This window comes from Lotus japonicus, chromosome 1, assembly GCF_012489685.1.
Source record: "Lotus japonicus ecotype B-129 chromosome 1, LjGifu_v1.2".
Taxonomy (NCBI): Eukaryota; Viridiplantae; Streptophyta; class Magnoliopsida; order Fabales; family Fabaceae; genus Lotus; species Lotus japonicus.
The window spans coordinates 106723184-106744248 of NC_080041.1; the positions used below are offsets into that span (position 1 = coordinate 106723184).

At 35.4% G+C, this 21065-nt stretch overlaps 2 protein-coding genes across 2 annotated transcripts; one reads left to right on the forward strand and one right to left on the reverse strand.

Annotated features, from left to right (window-relative positions):
- Window positions 1–5160: 5160 nt before the first annotated feature.
- LOC130728862 (uncharacterized) lies at window positions 5161–9084 on the forward strand. Its single transcript, XM_057580449.1, has 9 exons — window positions 5161–5317; window positions 5439–5500; window positions 5696–5786; window positions 6335–6421; window positions 6623–6676; window positions 7159–7340; window positions 7781–7863; window positions 7950–8050; window positions 8625–9084. Exons 1-9 carry the CDS (start codon window positions 5270–5272, stop codon window positions 8844–8846), a joined length of 930 nt encoding a protein of 309 aa, XP_057436432.1. The 5' UTR covers window positions 5161–5269; the 3' UTR covers window positions 8847–9084.
- Window positions 9085–10249: 1165 nt separating this feature from the next.
- On the reverse strand, window positions 10250–13076 carry LOC130728843 (heat shock cognate 70 kDa protein 2-like). Its single transcript, XM_057580427.1, has 2 exons — window positions 12786–13076; window positions 10250–12159 (listed from the first exon to the last, which is right to left on the reverse strand). Exons 1-2 carry the CDS (start codon window positions 12997–12999, stop codon window positions 10430–10432), a joined length of 1944 nt encoding a protein of 647 aa, XP_057436410.1. The 5' UTR covers window positions 13000–13076; the 3' UTR covers window positions 10250–10429.
- Between the last annotated feature and the right edge of the window lie 7989 nt (window positions 13077–21065).

The following is a 21065-nucleotide window of genomic DNA, read 5'->3' on the forward strand; positions in this document are numbered from 1 at the left end:
GCGATCTACGGCGGAGTGTGAATCAGTCACAACGGAGGTGCTTGCTCCGTTGGTAGCTCCGGTGGAAGTGGACGCTTCTTTGAAGGTGATGGCTGGAACGAACGGCAATTTCCCAGCTTCGTTGCCGGTTCTTGACGGCAAGACTGATTGGGAACGTTGGAATACCCAGATGCTCGTAATCTTCGGGTTCCAAGATGTTCTGGAAATGGTGACTTCTAGGTTGGAGGCTCTACCGGCGGAACCCACGGCTGAGCAGAGAGTAGCTCACAAGGAATTGAAGAAGAAAGACATGAGAGCTTTGTTCATAATCCATCAATGCGTTAACCCTGCTAATTTTGAGAAAATTGCAGCGGCGAAAACGTCGAAAGAAGCCTGGGATATTCTGACCAAGAGTTACGAAGGTGTGGCAAAATTGAAGAAGGTCAAGTTGCAGACCCTCAGAAGACAGTATGAAGCTCTGAAGATGGAGAAATCAGAGACGATTTCTAAGTTCTTTACTCGGCTTCAGACCTTGACAAACCAAATGAAGACGAATGGAGAGACCATGAATGATCAAATGCTTGTAGAAAAGGTTCTTCGATCTTTGACTACAAGATTTGATCATATAGTCACTACTATAGAGGAGTCTAAGGATCTTGAGACTATGAAGGTGGAAGAGCTCCAAGGGTCATTGGAGGCTCATGAAATGAGGCTAAACCTGCGAGATTCTGAGAGAGAAACTGAGCAGACACTGTATGTTAGAGGCAGTACTAGCAAGAAGAAATGGGGTAGCAACTCTAAGACTTCCAAGGAGAAGAATTGGAAGAACAAAGGTGCTGGAAAATCTGCTAACAATGAGGATGATGGTGACTCCAAGAAGAAGGTGGATTCTAAGGAGAAAGGGTATGATAAAGACAAATGGAAGAAAGACAAAGGAAAGAAACAAAGTGTTCAGTGCTATGCTTGTAAGAAGTATGGCCACTATGCCTTTGAGTGCAAGAACAAGAAGAAGGGCAACAAGCAGGATGGTGAAGATCATGCATATTCTGCTCATGATGATGATGATTCTGATGAGGAACAGGTACTGTTTGTAGTTCCTGATGACCCTGTTAATTCTTGTTCTGGTAAATTGCTTAGAAATCCTAGTTGTGAAGTTAGTTAGTCATTCTACTGTGAGTTCTCATAAGCTTAGTGAGAATACCTGGTACTTAGACTCAGGGTGCTCCTCTCACATGTCTGGCCACAAAGAGTGGTTTGTGGATCTTGATGAGGAGAGGAAAAGCAGTGTGAGGTTTGCAGATAATAGCATCATCACTGCTGATGGTGTTGGTAAAATACTGGTGAAGAAAAAGAATGGTAGAAAAGCCTACATTCCAGAAGTCTTGTATGTCCCTAGTGTGAAGCACAATTTGATAAGTCTAGGGCAGCTATTAGAAAAAGGGTATTCTTGGAAGACTAAGGGGAAGAAGCTACTAGTGTATGATCCTAAGCATAATCTGATTTTGCAATCAGTATTGTCTGGAAATAAAACTTTCAGAGTTGATCTAGATACTAGTGGAGTACAATGTTTGTCTGCAAAGATTGAAGAGGTTGATAAATTGTGGCATCTTAGATATGGCCACTTGCACTTTAAAGGGCTGCATCAACTTCATCATGAAGATATGGTGAAAGGTCTACCTCTGATTAAGGGTTCAGGGCAAGTTTGTGAAGATTGCCTGTTGAGTAAGCAACCAAGGAATTCCTTTGCAAACAGCAAGCCAGTGGAGTCCAAGGTAGCTTTGGATGTGGTTTTCTCTGATGTGTGTGGGCCTTTTGAGGTTACATCATCAGGAGGGAATAAATATTTTGTTTCCTTCATTGATGATCACACAAGGATGATGTGGACTTACCTGCTGGAGAAAAAGTCAGAAGTGTTTGCTGTGTTCAGGAAATTCAAGGCCCTGGTTGAAAGACAAAGTGAGAAGAAAATCAAGGTATTGAGAACTGATGGTGGTGGTGAATATGTGTCCAAGGATATGAAGCAGTTTTGTGAGGAAGCTGGCATCTATCATGAGATCACAGCACCATATACTCCTCAGCACAATGGTGTGGCTGAGAGGAGAAATAGAACCATTGCTAATATGGTCAGGAGTATGTTGAAGAGCAAGGGTTTACCAGTCAAGCTATGGGGAGAAGCAGTTTCCACTGCCACCTATATACTGAATAGGTGTCCCACCAGGAAGTTAAAGTCTTTAACACCTTTAGAAGCTTGGACTAGAATCAAGCCTAGAGTGAGGCACTTAAGGGTATTTGGCTCAGTATGTTATAGACATTTACCTGATCAAAGGAGGAAAAAGCTTGATGACAAGAGTGAGAAGCTTTTGTTGGTAGGATATCATTCTACTGGAGCTTATAGGTTGTTGGATCCTATGACTAATAAAATAGTAGTCAGCAGGGATGTAGTAGTTGATGAATCAGCTACTTGGGAATGGAATGAAGATAAATCAGAAGCTTCTAGTTCCAAGATCAGCTATGACTTTCCTGAGTTGAATGTTGACATAGAGAATGAGGGTCATACTGAAGCAGTACCACAAGTGTTGGTACCTCCAGAAGCTACTGTGAACCAGAGAAGTCAGAGGGTTAGACAATCTTCCACAAGACTCAGTGATTATGTTCTTTTTCCTGACAGTGAAGTCACAAATGAAGGTGAGTTGGTACATCTATCATTGTTTGTGGAAGCTGAGCCAGTGAGTTTGGAACAAGCTTTCAAACATGAGAACTGGGTTAATGCAATGAAGGAAGAACTCAGTTCTATTGAAAGGAACAAGACTTGGAGCTTAGTTGATCTACCAAAGGGGAAGAGTCCAATCTCAGTTAAATGGATCTTCAAGACAAAGTTGAAACCAGATGGTTCAGTGTCAAGATACAAGGCTAGGCTTGTAGCTAGGGGATTTCAACAGAAGGAAGGTCTTGACTATACAGATGTTTTTGCACCAGTGGCTAGAATGGAGACTGTGAGGTTGGTTGTAGCTACTGCTAGTTTGAAAGACTGGAAGTTACATCAACTTGATGTGAAATCAGCATTTCTCAATGGTCCTCTTGATGAAGAGGTCTATGTTAAACAACCACCAGGGTTTGAAAGTCCAGAGAATGAAGATAAAGTGTTTAGGCTACATAAAGCACTTTATGGTCTCAAGCAAGCCCCTCGGGCTTGGAACAAGAGGATTGACTCGTTCCTTAGCAAACTGGGATTTCTGAAATGTACATCTGAGCATGGAGTGTAGGTTCAGAAGTCTAAGAAGGTTGGACTGCTGATTGTGTGTTTATATGTAGATGATCTTTTGGTCACAGGAAGTGATGAGAATGAGATAGCAAAATTCAAGAGTAATATGCAAGCTGAGTTTGAGATGAGTGACATGGGTGAACTTTCATATTTTCTGGGAATTGAGTTTCTCAGAACTGAGAAAGGGATTTTCATGTGTCAGAAAAAATATGCAGTGGATGTATTGAAAAGATTCAATTTAGCTGAGTGTAACTCAGTTACTACTCCAGTGGATTGCAGTGTGATATTGACAAAGACTGATCAAGGAAAGCCTGTAGATGAAACATTGTTTAAGCAGATAGTGGGTTCATTGAGATACCTTTGTTGTAGCAGACCTGAAATCAGTTATGGGGTTGGTTTAATAAGCAAGTTTATGGAAGATCCCAAAGAGACTCATTTCCTGGCAGCAAAAAGGATACTTAGGTATATCAAGGGAACCCTTGACCATGGAGTTTTATTTCCTAAGAAGGCTTACAATGTGAAATGTGAAGTGACAGGCTATGTAGATTCAGATTGGAGTGGAGACAAGGATGATAGGAAGAGTACTACTGGATATGTGTTCTTATGTGGTGATGCACCAGTGTCTTGGTGTTCCAAGAAGCAGCCGATTGTGGCACTTTCCTCTTGTGAAGCTGAATATGTAGCAGCTTCGTTTAGTGCTTGTCAGGCTCTATGGTTAAGCATGTTAATGGAAGAGATGGGTCTGAGAAGCTCTAATGTGATGAAGCTGATGATAGATAATAAGTCAGCTATAGACTTGGCTAAGCATCCTGTGGCACATGGAAGAAGCAAGCATATTGAAACTAGGTTTCATTTCCTAAGGGATCAGGTGACTAAAGGAGCTTTGGAGTTGGTTCATTGTCCAACTGAAAAACAACTTGCAGATTTGTTTACTAAACCTTTAAGGGTTGAGAGGTTCAATGCACTGTGTAGAGGATTGAACATTATGTCTGCAACTGAAATTCTGAATTAGGAGGGAATGTTGTAATATTGTGTAATTCAGAATTAGTCCTTCAGATTTTATAAGGTTTAGAGTTTAGTCCTTTAGTTTGTGAGCTGAGCTGTTTTTAGTCCTCAGCTAATGATTAGCTATAAATGTTGTAATATGCACTGTGATTGTGCGATCAATGTTAATAAAGTTTTCCCCTCTGTTCATTCTTCTTCTGATCTGAATGTGTTTTTCTTGACTTCCTTTCTTCTCTTACAAATTGATTGTTCTTAACATAGCATTGATTGTGATAATCAATTGCTTCAAGGTGATTTCTGAGACTGAAATCCAACACTTTCCACAAGTATGGTAATATGTTGATGGATATTCAGCTCTTCCTCTCTCGGAATTGGGTTGTGCGAATTCATCATGTGCACCAGGAAGCAAACGAGCCAGCGGATTGTCTTGCCGAGATGGGTGATGCGAGATGGGTGATGTTCTCTAATGTTCTGTTGCTAATCTGGCGGCTCTCTTGCTTCAGTTTTGCCGCTTCTTGTTAAGATTTAGGAGTTATGTAGTTTTGCTCTTAATTTTCCTGCTTACCAAAAAAATAACCCATGATTAGAAGGGCATCTATCCTCAGAGGAGGATCATCTAAGATTGTGATGGTGCACCAAAGTTCTGCACCTGAAATTCTAAGATAGTCAGCTGACTCATTCGTACTCCTAACAATATGCTTGAGGTGAATCTCCTAACATTTTTCATCTTTATAAATTAATATTGCATTATAAAATTATAGTAAAATTTAAAGATACTAAACAAAGAAATGAAAAAAAACAATGGAATATAGACAATTTTAAAACAGGACATTTATCAATTATCAAATTTAAATCCCATAAAAAAATGTCATAGAAAAATATAACATATAAATATAATTTAGCATCTACTATAGTTGAAGTTTGGTGTTTCGGCTGAAGGCTTTACAAGCTCGAAATCAGGTTGCAGGCCTAACACAACTAACAGTAGTTTCATCGAGCAGGTGGTGTGCACACTGCAACTCCATGAAACGCAACAAAGCAACGGTCTTGACATACGCCGAGAAATGCAAGGTTCTTGCTTCTTCTCTTTCTCTTCAAATTTCACAGCTTCCTTCACATTGACACCAGAGAGAGATGATTCATTTCCTGCTATTGTTTCAATTCTTATATACTTGTGTTTTCATGTATGTAGAATATATTGGCATCAAACTGGCAAGGTTCCCTTAACACTATCAAAGCAGATGCAAAAGGAAGGTACCCTTTTGCCCTTTTCCTTTGCTTCTTCTTCCTCTTCTCTATTCACAATTCACAGACCTTACTTTCTGCACAACTAAGCATGCTGTTTAATTTTTTTTTAATGTTGTGATAATTAAGGACAAGTGATGTAATTTCTGTTACAATATTAGTACTTTGTTAATGGGTCTTTGTTATTTTTGCATGATTCTACAGCAAAGAGAGTATCCATACTTCAAAGGTTAAGTACATAGTGAAAAGGGGGCAGCCATATCTTTGGGTGCCAGAAGATGATTTGCATAATGTGGTATGTTGCTCTCTTCTTTTCGGATTGCTTCTTTCCCTTTTACAGTGTGAAGATGAGATTACTAAAGAAAAGTCTTAGACTTTTGTTGTAGAAAGTATCTTATGTATATAACTGCTTAGTTCATCATAAAAGTATCAGAGACAGCTACACTCTAAGAGTCAGTTTGAGTCCACTTAAAAATAGGGCGAGAATTCAGGGAAAGTTTGAAGTTTGGCAATGCTTCATTTTCTCTTTCGTTTAATGTATTTAAGGATAACTAGTTGCTTTGATTGTGATTTGTGATTACTCTGGCTTCCTATGCCTGTTATTTCAATTAATGTTTGTGATCCAAATTTCATCTGATCAACTGGACCTATCAAGTTCATCATATTGTATAACTTATTAACAGAAGGAATGTTTCGTAGGTTTTTTAGTTTTTGATTTCGGTTTTAGTTTTTCCTATTTTAATGTTTATTTTTACTTATAATAATGAGACTTGATTCGTTAACAAATCATCTGAGTATTTTTCATAGCTACAAGATGACACATTTTATTTTTGTTTTATGCAGAACACAATCATTGATGAGCGCGGTTCATTTGCTGTGACCAGTCCCTTTCCTGGTCCTCTAGGGGTCTTATTGAAATCATTGGATAAGGTTGTGCACGTTATACATACGTGATACGTTTTCTATTGAGACTAAGATAATATCTTATGCAAATATTTTCACCCTTGCTTGATTCTCATTGCAAAGAACTAATCAAGGGCTTTGATACAAATGGTGCCGGCTTTCATATTCTTGTATAATCAGAAGAAATGAACGTATAAGCTTATTAGTTGATTTATTCACATGCTGCAGTTACCAGCACGGATTGCTTTATCTGGGGATATTCGTCCGCTTAACGAAGATAAGGTGATACCACATAAACTTTCCACATGCTTGCTCTTTATGGTTTCACATTCGTTAATATAGTTTACTGAACCTCTGACAGTCCTGACTCCTAACTGAAAGTCTGTGTTTTTAGCTTTGTACCTTTTCAATGCCTTTAGCATGGCCAAAGCCTGATCAGAGCAAATATATCTTTCATGATAAGATTGTTATTCTGTTACATAGTAAAATACTAACTTGTCACCTTCAATATTGTAATGGACAGAGAATCATATTTTATACCAAGATCGTGATTGTTAATTAATATCTAACTTATAAAAGAAGTAATCAACATTTGGAAGAGGGGCTGCTTAACTCCATATTTTGACGACATTATCTTCTAACTGCATCTCTATATTGAACTTTAGTTTTTCTGAAAATTGACTTATCATATACTATTGGCAAGTGATGGCGGGTTTTGATATATTGTTATAGATATTGACATGAAGTCATTGATCTTGGTATAGGCTAAGTCTCTTGCAGAAAAACTTCAGGAAGTCATACTATCTGAGCAAAAAGCGATCAAAGAGTTCACCTACACTGTTTCTGAAGTATTGAGTTCTAGTGTTAGGAAATCATTGCGAAGTGATAATCTTCAGGAACTTCTACGAGACGATGAAAAATACTCCGTATATAGATTTAAAATCAGGTAGGAACTCATATGTTTCAATCTATATCTTGAATTTTGTTATTTCACTTTCTACCAATCCTGAGCAGTTGATTGCAGGTTTTGTACAAGTTCTCGAAATGAGCATACTGACTTATTTATTTCCTTCTATGAAACATTTAGTCTTACAACTTTTTACAAGTCGCTAAGTTTGTGGCAAACTTTGTTATGACACTCAAGCAGTGTTTACTGCTCACTATGCTAAGAGATTAAAATTTTGGTTGCGTCAGATGATTGCCCATGATCTTGTTATGTTTCCATCTGTTAGTAGGTCTTTTACAGAGCCTATTTATTTAGAAAGTTTCTTCCTGAAAAAATTAGCTTGAGAAAACTTTTAACATCATGCATCCAGTAAAGTATTACAAAAGAAATTAGAAAATGTAAAATTTTAGTTCCATCTAATGTAAGTGTTTGATGCTCAGATCTTGCACATTTCTTGATGGGCGTGGAGGCAATTTTGAAGTGGATGTCGAAAATCTAGAAACAACCAAAGCTGATAAACTAGGTAAAGACCTGGTTTGAAATGCTTAAATCCGATATACCGTACTTTATAAACAAAAGATTCACATCTCTTGTATGTTTCTTGTCTAGCTCCTTTTTCTGCCAAGTTGATTGATGGGATTAACCAAAGTGAGGCTAGGCGTAGAGCCCTCGTGCTTCTTTGTTTTGTTGACATGAATGCCCATGCAAAGGTAACTTATCGATCTTGATTATTCCTTATACCCCAATTGTGCAGTTGCTTATTCGCTATTTTCATGATTAGGAGTGTGTTTACAAGATACATTTGTAGTTTTTACATTGTGGATAATCGCTCGGGATTTTAGACGCATAGATGACACATCACCCATCATATCTCTAATTTCCCTCACTTCTATTTTTCTTTGGGATGTCAGTAGATTTGGGGTTTAAAAAAAAAAATTTCATCACAGGTTATTTTTTAAGTAGATTTTAAGAAATATTTTATTGCATATGCCCTCAAACATCAGGGTAATATATCCCTCTCAACAATTATGGTATAACTTCTATAGTTTCTTTTGATTTGTTGGTTTTGTACCTTTGTTCCTTTGAGATGAACACAATTTTTTTTGTGTGTATCAAACATGTCTTATACAAAATTGAATTGAAACCATGAAATAGATCACTTCCATCTGATGACGAAGTTACATTTAGAGCCAATATTCTACCATGAGTTATTTACTTTTTCATTTATTGCTCTCATAATATAATGTTATGAACAATTAACAAGGTCACTGGTGTTGTACTTAGGATGCATATGTAACATCTATTGATCGGAAGGGATTTGATGTCCTGGCAAAAGTTATGAGTCCAGTTTTGAAGGATGGTGTTGGTCACTACCAATGGAAAGAGTTCAGGTTCATGTTCAAGGAAGAGGCAAAAGACGTTGAAATGTTCTGCAGTCAACTAGTCGAAATGGAAGAGGAGGTCATCTATAAGATTTCAACATCCAGTGGACTGAAACTAAAATGAGAGTGACCTTGGTCGCATTCTTGTTTTCTTTTATATAACTTCTTTGTCAGCTAAAATGACAGACATCTTGATTAGTTTTTTGACCTTGTACATTTTATATTATTATTTTTATCAATTAGAACTGTACTAGGCAGTTACTTAAGGGTATAATGCAGGATGGTTTCATGGCATTATCTTCTTAATTGTGTTGCGCGAAAAAGTTACTTATTTGGCTCGTAATGGTTCAGATTTTTTACTACATAGCAGTCTTGATGAAGTAAATTTTCAATTTTGTTTCAATACATCATGGAAAGGTAAACTTGGTTTAGTGTTGTAGGACCAAAGATGACACTTTTCATGGACCCTTGTTAGTCTTACAGTAAATTATCACCTTTTTGAGTTTTTGTTTTATCAACTTAATTAGATTAAGGATATAAGGGCGGCACTTACATTAAGTAGATAGAAAGTCATACTACATGCTACAGAACAAAACACCTCTAATACAAAATATGCTGGCCCACATATTCCCAACCTAACAATAAACTAAACAAGAAAAAAGACCTATAATCCTTCACTATTAGACTTGAAAACAATACCAAACCTCAAGCTAATATGTTTTTAATTTCTCGTCCTTCAGTGGCCCTAAATTCAGGGGTTCATCGACTTTGTCGGGCTGCTAAGAGGGGCGTCGGTCACAAAACAAGTGGTCCAGCACCAAATCAAAGCTTTATAGAGGTAATCTAGGCCAGTGCAGAGGGAGGAGTGAAAAAAAAAGTCACAAATGTTGAAAGAGGGAAAGAAAAAGAACCATACAATTTTTCAGAGAATGATGGTGGAAGTTGGTGGCAAGAGTATGAATAATGATTTAAGAGTAAAAAATACAATCCTACTTTACCGACAGAAAACCCCTCATTGAGGAGGGGAAATCCACCTAAAGTGAATAGGAGTTCTTCATGCAAAGCTGCTGCAAATGTTAAGGGTGGGTCTTTGTTATTACATTATGTAACACTTGGCTGTTATCCCTCAAGATGCCACTATTCCCTCAAGTTTCTGTATCTAAAATTTTATCATCCATCATGGTGTTAATGAAAGCTTAACTAACAAATGTTGATACTCAAAGCAGACTAATTTGAGTTTTGAACTACTGAAAAGGGCATACCAAATAGGCAAATACAGTACAACTAAACTGAGTGCTATTTAGTAAGTGGGATCTGCAAGTTATCTAGGCCAGTGATGCTGTCCACATATCTATGACTGCTGCATTTAACTCTATGGCTCGCATTACTGGCGAGGAAATCCATCAAAACTGTTTAACGGGTCTCTTATAACACATTTAGATTCAAATATTGGAGATGGTGAATATTTTAGTACTTAAACATAAACATGACAACGATAAACCAAGTAATAAGCTTGAGACTGAAATATTGCGAAAAATTAACACTAAAATTATATTATCCAACGTAAAACAACAATGATCAAAGTATACTAAATTTTCAATTGTCAAACCAATGACAATGAAAACAACAACGTAATCAGGAAAGCAAAAAATCTATAATAGCAGTAACCAAAAATACTCATCTCTACCAACACCTAACCAATCTAATTTAATCGACCTCCTCAATCTTCGGGCCAGCACCGCTACCAGCAGCAGGTGGAGCATCATCATCCACTTCAGCACCAGGAGCAGCACCTCCTTGGTACATTTTGGCAATGATAGGATTGCATATGCTCTCGAGCTCCTTCATCTTGTCTTCAAATTCATCAGCTTCAGCAAGCTGATTTGCATCAAGCCATTGAATGGCCTGCTCAATGGCATCGTCGATCTTTGTCTTGTCCTCTGAAGAAAGCTTTGAACTGATCTTCTCATCCTTGATGGTGTTTCTCATGTTGTATGCGTAGTTCTCCAAAGCGTTCTTTGCCTCAACCTTCTTCTTGTGCTCCTCGTCCTCAGACTTGTACTTCTCTGCTTCTTGAACCATCTTCTCAATTTCTTCCTTTGACAATCTTCCCTTGTCGTTGGTAATGGTGATATTGTTCTTCTGCCCGGTGGTCTTGTCCTCAGCAGAGACATTCAAGATACCATTGGCATCGATGTCAAAGCAAACATTGATCTGAGGAACCCCACGAGGAGCTGGAGGAATGCCTGAAAGCTCAAACTTGCCCAGCAAGTTGTTATCCCTAGTTCTTGTTCTCTCTCCCTCGTATACTTGAATCAACACACCAGGTTGGTTGTCTGAATATGTAGAGAACACTTGTTCCTTCTTGGTAGGAATTGTAGTGTTCCTTGGAATCAACACAGTCATGACACCTCCAGCAGTCTCTAAACCTAGAGACAATGGGGTGACATCCAAAAGCAACAAATCTTGAACCTTCTCATTGCCTTCACCACTCAATATAGCTGCCTGGACAGCGGCTCCATAAGCAACAGCTTCGTCGGGGTTGATGCTCTTGCACAGATCCTTCCCGTTGAACAAGTCCTGCAACAGCTGCTGAACTTTGGGAATTCTAGTAGAGCCACCAACAAGCACAACATCATGAACAGTGCTCTTGTCCATCTTTGCATCCCTGAGACACTTCTCCACAGGCTCCATACACTTCCTAAAGAGGTCCATGTTAAGTTCCTCAAACCTAGCTCGGGTGATGGTTGAATAGAAGTCAACACCCTCATACAGAGAATCAATCTCAATGGTGGTTTGGGCAGTGGATGAGAGCGTCCTCTTTGCTCTCTCACAAGAAGTTCTCAACCTCCTGAGAGCTCTTGGGTTTCCACTAATGTCCTTCTTGTTCTTCCTCTTAAACTCCTGCACAAAGTGGTTCACCATTCTGTTATCAAAGTCCTCTCCTCCAAGATGGGTATCTCCAGCTGTGGCCTTAACTTCAAAGATACCCTCCTCAATGGTGAGGAGAGAAACATCAAAAGTACCACCTCCAAGATCAAAGATCAAAACATTCTTCTCACCAACACTGGTAGCCTTCTTGTCAAGCCCATATGCAATAGCCGCAGCAGTTGGCTCATTTATGATTCTCATAACATTGAGGCCAGCAATAACACCGGCATCTTTGGTAGCTTGACGCTGAGAGTCATTGAAGTATGCAGGTACAGTGACGACAGCATTCTTCACGGTCGAACCAAGGAAAGCCTCAGCAATCTCCCTCATCTTTGTTAGGACCATAGACGAGATTTCCTCAGCTGCAAACTGCTTGTCCTCACCCTTGTAGTTAACACCAATCATGGGTTTCTCTCCAGGACCAGAAATGACCTTGAATGGCCACAACTTCATGTCACTCTGAACAGAAGGGTCGCTAATTCTCCTACCAATTAACCTCTTCGCGTCTGCAAAACAACAATAATCCTCAGTTAACAACAATCACTCAAACAACCACTGAAACCACACCAAAAAGAAAACCTTCCACAACACACACAAAAGCATCATGTAACAGAAACAAACAAAAACATCTATTTCCTCTGTTCCTTTCTTATAATTGTAGTCGAATAAATTTTTTCTAGTTATTTTTTTTTGTCACTTCTTGTAATTATTGTTGTTTAAAATTTAAATCAATATTAGTCACATCTTAAGGAAATTATGAAAACAATTAACATTAAAAATTAAACAAATAACTTAAACATCAATAAAATATTAAATATAGGTTAAGTTAAGAAAATTGCTAATCTCTAGTAATAATTTTCACCATAAATAGAATTAGTATTTAACTATGATCATTTAACATGTCAAATTGTTCTAGATTCAAAACCCTACAACACAACACAAATCAAAGAGAAGAACATCTACTACCAACTAATTCAACAAAATTCCTAATCACTAATATTCAACACCAAAGTAACAACAGATTCAATTACTTAAAACGAGGTCAACAATCATTGATAACAATAAAACGTTCAAATAAACAGTACAAGATTCGTGAATCAACAAAAGAAAGTTGGAGAATCAGATGAATTACCGAAGACGGTGTTGATCGGGTTCATGGCAACCTGATTCTTCGCAGCATCACCAATCAACCTCTCAGAGTCAGTAAACGCAACGTAAGACGGCGTGGTACGGTTCCCTTGATCATTGGCGATGATCTCAACGCGATCATGCTGCCACACTCCGACGCAGGAGTACGTGGTGCCGAGGTCGATTCCGATCGCCGGTCCTTCTCCTTTTACGGCCATTCTCCGGCGAAATCAAACCCTGAATTGAAGAAGAAGAAGCGTGTGAGAGTGAAGGTGTTAGGTTATGTGAATTGAACAAGAGGGAAAGAGAGAGGTATTTATAGGTTTAAACTAGAAAGTGTCTAGAATGTTCTATGAGTGTGGTCCCCACTCTAACGTGAGAGACGGTGCCGTTAACTTGGACTTGAGAACAATGCTTGGTTCAGCGTGGTTAGTGGATGATGGACGTTAGTTTCCACCACGTCATACACTAGTTTAAAGGGAAGAATATTAGATTAGGGTGACTAAGACAAACTAGCGAGTTAATTAGTACTCATTGTTTATTGATGATGTAGCAAAATATGTTTTGAGAAGATAGATTAGGGTTCTTTAAGAAGATATAAGAAAAAATCACAATCCAAAGAATATAAGAAGAAATTATTACAATCAAAATTTCAAGATTATCATACTTATCGATGATTCTAATTACATATAATTTTATTTACAATAATAACATATCACTTAGGAATTACGATATCTTCCAATATCAATATCAATATCAATATCAATGAATCAATCAATATCAATATCAATCAATCATCAATATCAATATTATATTAGAAAAGAAGAACCTTCATCAGACCAATTTGATGAGGTGTCACTCCCAGAGTAATTCTCATTTGATATTAAAAATATTTTAAAAAAACATATATGTACATTTAAATTAAACAAATCCGTGAAAAAAAGCATATATAAAATTTTTTTTGAAGATTTTGTTTTGTTTTTATTGTTATTTGTAAGATTTTAGTAGTTTTTATCTATCTTTAATTAGTACCGAATTTTTATAGTATTTTTATTAAATATTTTTTAAAGATTTTGTTTTGTTCTTATTGCCAATTTGTTGAATATCCTCTCTTATGTTGTGTTATTTTATCTTGAAACTTAATTTTAAAAGATTGACCATAATTATCTAAGATTTAACTAAATTTTTTTTAAAGAAGATTTACTACTACTCCTTACTAAATTTATAATGATGGCTTCTACTCTCCTCTTTGTCATGTTCCATGACTCAATTAGAGAGCTGGCTGGAAAAAGTGGTGAGCATTCTCCCTCTTCCTCTTCAAATTCCCTCTTTGCATAATTTTGTTTGTGTCTTATCTTATTTTGACTTGGGTTATAGGTGATGGTTTCGCCAATCTACCTACGCGTGTTGCTCCAAAATCAATTTTGTGCCTTATCTTATTTTGATGTATATTAGTTTCAGCTTTGGTAGATTGCATAGGCTGAACTCAATGTTCGCATGCTATATAAGATATGTTAGTTTGAATTGTGGGGAGGTTTATCACTAATTTTGATTTTGAATTTTACATAGTTCAACTTCTCCTTCTTTGTCTCTCTGATCTAAAGGAATGGGTTAAATAGATTAGACCTGTGTTACTCCCTACCTTTTATTTGATCAATTCGCTTTTAGTTGAATAAAGGTGGTGGAAATTAAAGGTTATAATGACTGTAATCTTCTTGCATGGTGATGTGGAGCATTATGAGGTTCAGCTTTATGCTTAAAATCTTGCAAGTAAATATGACTTTCATCTATCGTTACAAAAATCCCCTGATTTCTCCTTTTATTCTTTCTCATGATTTATAATATAAAAATAAAATATGTTGTGCTTTGATTATAAAAAATTAAAATTTTAAAAGATTTTCCCTAATTATCTAAAATACTGCATTAACCATCTTCTCCCCTATATATACCCGTCAAACCCTCATCTTCTCTAATCACTTGAAATTTTTTTTGAACGTGATAATTGAATCAATCTTGATTTATATAAGTTATAAATATGTTTAATTATTTTGGGGAATTAAAACAGCTATTATTTGATGGATACGAGGAAGGTTACAATATTTGATTTGATTGGTTTCCAGATATTTAAGAAAATGAAAGGTTTTAATAATCATTCAAGAAATAAGAAATTATTATAGAAAAAATGGGGAAAGAGGAATTTGAAAGAAGGGATGAGAGGAAAGAGAGAGCAGCGAATTGGAGGGGGGGGAGAGAGAGAATGGCAATTAATTCGGAAAGAGAAAAAAAAAATAGGGAAACTGAAAATTTAAAATGTCAGATGAGAGAAAAGAGAGAGGAACGAAATTGGGGGAGAAAAAAAGACAATTAAGGGGGAATTAATTAATAGAGAAGATGAGAGCACATATTGGAAACAAGTTAAAAAAAAATAGTAGAATTTACGAGAAAAAGACATGTGGAGCAATTTGGAGGGAATGAATATGAGGCTTCCACCTAGGATTTCCACTTAACATATGAACCAATGAAAAATCAAATTTATCAAGAACTCACACATAAGCAATTGGGTCTTATAACCCAAGTGCCTTCGTCTTTTGCGGCCCGCTTTTGACTTATTTTAATTAAAATATGTTTTTATTTCAGATGTGATTGGTATTTTAACTAGAGCCAGCGAAGAACAAGAATTTGAAAATGATGGCCAAAAAATAAGAAGATGACCATTGAGATTGAACGGGATGGGTATGACACTATGTGTTTTTAACTTTTCACCTTGATTCCCAAATGATTTAATGTTTCTGGATAAATGATTATTGTTCAGGGTAAAATGGAAGTTGCTTTTTTCGGCAACTATGTCGCAGAGGTGTTGGGACAATTGGCTGCGGGAGACAAGACCAATGTTGTTATTGTCATTTAATTTGCAAAAATTAAGCCCTTTAAAAGTAGTTTTTTCCTTCTTTTTTAGTTTCTTTTTTCAAATGACAAGAAAAGATTATGCTAAAACTATTTATTTATTTTTTATTAGACATATGCCTTTATAATCGATCAATGATTATTAAAATATGATTTGATCTTTGAATTGGATTGCAGATATTCTTGACCTCGGCGATCCAACATGTATATGTTTTTAATGCAATGCTTTAATGCGGGCTCATGTATATGATCTCGATCAGGCTTAGAAGAAAAGTTTTTTTGTCCACTTTGCTTAGCATTTCAGACTGTTCTATTTCATCTGTTGTTTAATATATTTTTAATAATCAAGGGATTGATTGATGTATCAAATACAATAGACATAAGTAAAAAAAAACACTACTACTATTCTATTTTACATGATCTTTTAGAATATATTGAAGCGCAACCTTTTCTTTTGATACCTAACGCAACCTAAAAAGTGGAGAAAAAAATTTATTTGTATAAAATGAAATGCTGACAAGTAATTGAAAATATTTAAAATTTAGTGTAAGTTAATTATTGAATTTTTTTTTTAATGGAATTATTCAAGGAAGGCCTCTCTCACCTCTAACTCCATCTACTATTTTTCTCACTTCACAAAAGCTGGTACAAACAAACAAAGTGTTTGAGTGCCCTATTTACTATTAAAATTAGACAATTTTATTTTGGTAAAAAAATTAGACAAAATAAATGTCATTTTTTCCCTACCGTATCTCGAGCCAGATTAGTCATGTGGGACCCCTTTCCTCTGTGGAGGCTGGTGGCCAAAGGACAAAGAAAAATGTCATCATTTTTCCCCAAATGATAGCTCAAGTGTTAAGAGTTTGATGACATATGGGTTGGGAAAAAGTTAGTGCAAACAAACAAAGTGTTCGAGTGCCCTATTTACTATTAAAATTAGACAATTTTATTTTGGTAAAAAGAATTAGGCAAATTTTATGTTTTTTTTTCTTTTCCAAATGATATCTCGAGTCTTAAGAGTCGGTGGAAATATGAACTGGATTTTTTTAGAAAGGGTTCCAAAATTAGCATGCAATTTCAAACCTTCTCAATGACTAGCCCAAGTAGTTCTTAATTTCTTATGGTGGCAATTGCCCTTTTCATTTAATTTGTTCTGACCAAGCCCATTTTCCTCAATTGTTGTCCTCACAGGGTTTTTGGGTCAACTCCTCATATAACTTTCGAATCACTTTTTGTTTTGTTTCGGTCCAAGAGTTTCTGGATCATTTCGTGTCCGTGGTCAATCAGTCACCAATTGCCCTTACATTGTAGGTAATCACTGGCCCATTCAATCAGCTGCAGAGCCATATTTTTTCCCTATCTGTTTTAAATTATTTGACTTGATATTTATTTTCTTATTTCAGGGGTCAAAAATTAGTAAACCTTAAATGAAATTCACTGGTGGTAAGGTGCCTTCAATAAATCAACCTTTTCATGCCTCATTCTGGCTTAGCACAAGGTACAATGGTAAGCCAAAGCCTCTTTTTTTTTTTTAAATTCTTTCATTGTATCTTTTGCTCATTTCCTACATAACAAGCTTAAAATTAAACACATATCTATATACTTTAGAAAAGATGAAGCTTGTGAGACCCTTGCTGATTTGACACTCCAAAAATTACTCTTACCCAACCTCCTTCTTTGCCTGACAAGTGTCACCCTCTTATTGATTTGGACCAAAACATTACAAAGCTCATTTTCATTTAAGTTTTGTATGGAGGCTCATTATTGAAAGCTTATTGAATGCTGATTTGTTATTATTTTTTTTTAGCCATTCATTGATTGCTAACATAAAATATCCACATTAATGGCTGATTAACATTTTGACTATTTCAACTATTTAATTACAAATAATTTTTATTTTGCACCACAAGATCCATGTGTTTAAATAGAATTACCATTTTTCAAAAATATTCGAAATAGTTTCGAATTTCCTATAATTACTCATTACCCGTGTGAGGACCGTCGACAACGTGTTTCTCAGTTTTTTTTTTTAAATCAACGCGTTTCTCAGTTAAATAACGCGTTTCCTATAATTAATCATTTCCATAAATGAGAAATATTGACCTATCATTCATAATAATTATAAGTGAACCGTACGTCTGTAATATTTTAATAAATAGAATCACTATTTAATATCATTATTTGTACGCACAAGGTAATATTTTAATATCTTTTTTTGCTACATGAGTAATATATTAATATCATGATTGATACATTCCATTCTTATAAAGAAAAAATTACCCTGGAATTAATTGAATTTCCTATTTTGAGTAGTAAATCACCTTAGGCTATTAAAAGTCACTATAAGCGTACGATTGAAATTTTGGTTGAAAAAAGAAATAGCGCCGGCTAATTTCAAATACCATGCATAATATTACTTTAATTTTCCTTCCTTTTTTAACTTGCATTGAGAAGTAACCCTAATTATGAAATTTATATATAAATCACCTCATGCTATTCTTCAACTTTATCAGTCCTTCAATTTTCCACCAACTATTAGCTTTGAAAATTCTGAATATTACCCGTCAAACATTCATCTTTTTGAACCCAACTTTCCGGAGGATACGTCACTATCGGTGAGTATTTGTTAATTATTTTGTAGTTATATTATTCGCACAATATTAACAATTTCTGATATCTGGAAATTTTAGATATAATCGGTGTTTTGAGTGAGGTTGGACGAGTACAAGAGTTCACAATCCTTAGAAAGATTGAGAAGGTCGTTCGAATTGATCGACCTTTCTGCAGCAGGATAATTTAATATGCATTCGTATACTCATTTATAATTACACTTATTTTTTTCCAATACACCAAAGAACCTAGTTTTGTCTTTTATTGATATAGCAGAGCCAAAATTGAATGTGTTTTGATTGAGAAATTTGTACAAGAATACGTTGATTTCATTTCTGCTGGTCGTGCACTCGGTGCAGTTGTTTTGATCCAACTTGCCAGAGTAAAAAATTACCTAGGTACCTCGACCACTAAAATTGTTCAACGGAAAAATATATTTTTTTGTGAGAAATTTTTTTAGTCTATTTTGTAATGTTGTTTTTTTACTGATGTAGGAAATTGCAATAGATATATATGTGCTGGAATGTAGCCAACAAGAATTTTGTATCGACCAACTCTTTGAAGAACCTCTGATGATCAAGTAGCGCTCCTAGCTATCGTCTGAACGTGAATAAAATAACTGCCCTTATTTTGTTAATAAATCTCGACAAATGCACGACAACATCATCTCCATGAAGTATCTATGGAGATATTTAGGTTGCATGGTCTGAAATATGGAAGACATAATTCTGTTTTCATTTATATTATGAAAAGTTGTTTTGTTTGTTAATTATTTGGGTAGGTTGTGACCCAATTCCAATAATCAATTTCGTGATGTTAAGTTACTTTTAGAAATTTAAGTAATAATTCAATGCATGAAAATTTAAGTAATAATTAAAAATCTTATAATTGAGGTGGAGTAGTAATTAGGTCGACCAAAATGGACTCAGGTTGTGAGTGTGCTCGGCTCAACCCACTTATGGGGTGGGTTTAGTTGGAAAAATACAGGTTTACATTTAGGTGAATGATTTTTCTTCGTTCAATAACTTAATGGGCTACACAAATGAAAAAAAAATTATTTTCTTATATCTTTTTAAAGTATGATCATTAACTACAAGATAACAGAACTTTTGATAACAAAAATAATCAGAATGGAAATACATAAAAATTTACTAGGCTTTATATCACGCTCATAGTGTGTAGCCTAATTATAGACGAAATCTGAAAATTTGCATATAAATTTTGTGTGCTCTTAAATATTTTTGGTTTTGAACTAGCAAAATATATTGACAGAGAGCACTAGGAGTACTCCAACCCAAATAATAAATATATTTAATTACAAAAATAAAGGGAATTACAAATTTCCTTTCTAAATTAGTGTCCCTCCACCATCCCGTGCAGAGTCAAAAAACCTCGATCAACATTAATCTACCACCAATCATTAATTGAATTCAAAACCAAGTCTACAAGGAACTAATCTCTAAGAAATCAAAGGTGCTCTAAACAGTATCTTAGGATGGAGATCCAATCATAGGTTGAGAAATCAAAGGAAAACGTACTCCACCTAACTTGTTCTCCATTTTTTCACAAGTCAAACATCATTTTTTGGCTAAGGAACCAAAATCAAACACTTTTACCAAACAGTGACTAATATGACCCTTAACCCTTCTTTTTATTCTTGACAGTATAAAAAGATTTCAAGCAGTTTATTGATCATCTAATTTGAAGGTTTATTGGCGTTTCTATAAGGTTTGTTTAAGATTTTCAAATTATACACAATTTATATTTGTATTGGTTATTGATTATTACTCTTATGTAAATTTTTTCCTTTGTAGGTTCTATAGCTCAAATATGCTTGATTGACAACATGATTGATTATGAAGTTTTTATCATTAATCATGGACTACAACTTCTAATAAGGACTCATGTTGTTGTCATTGTTATGTTTAACTTACTTCAATTTCAATGTAATGCATTAAAAACTGGGTTATTCTTACTATTCAAGTGTTGCCATTGTGAGGTCTATACAACCTCATCAAATTAATATATTTATTGTGGTTCATTCATCTACATGTTTGTAACATATGTTCAGTTCCATATCTGTTATACTTACTAAAAAGAGCCTAAACTAAGTTAAAACATATTTTTACTGATTCATCTTCACAATAAATTTAATCGTCGTGCAACGCACAGGTAAAGAACATTAGATCTAACTAGAATTCAATATAATCCAATTAACTAAAAGACTACATATTTACAAATTCAACTCAAAGGTGAAGTGGAAAATCTACATGATTAACAAAGATAAGTGTCTGAATTATAATATCAAAAATTAGGTAAATTAGCATTTATCAGAGATAAGCTTATATAAAAGGTTCTTAACCTTGAGTACTTTTTCAGTGCCAAAAGTGATCATTGATTATGAAGAAAAACATATTAATCCAAACATGTTATTGATTTCCTTGAGGTTCTAACATAATAATGCACAAATCAGATTTTGGCTTCTGAGCACTCTTTTGCAGAAGGACCTACTTTGTCAAATTGGACCAAATTCATTAGATTCATAGGTTAGTTCAATAGTTTCCAATTGTTGTAAATGGAATAAACACCTTACTTGTTTCATTGTTTTTTACTCTCTATTCCCCGAAATCAGTATGAGAAGACCCAAACTCCTAAAAATTAGGAGACAATCCGTAGCTACCTAACAGGATGAACCAACCAAATTAAATAACATTCCTCATATATTCCATTAAAATAAGAGGTTGCCCTAAATTTTATCATCCATTTTCAC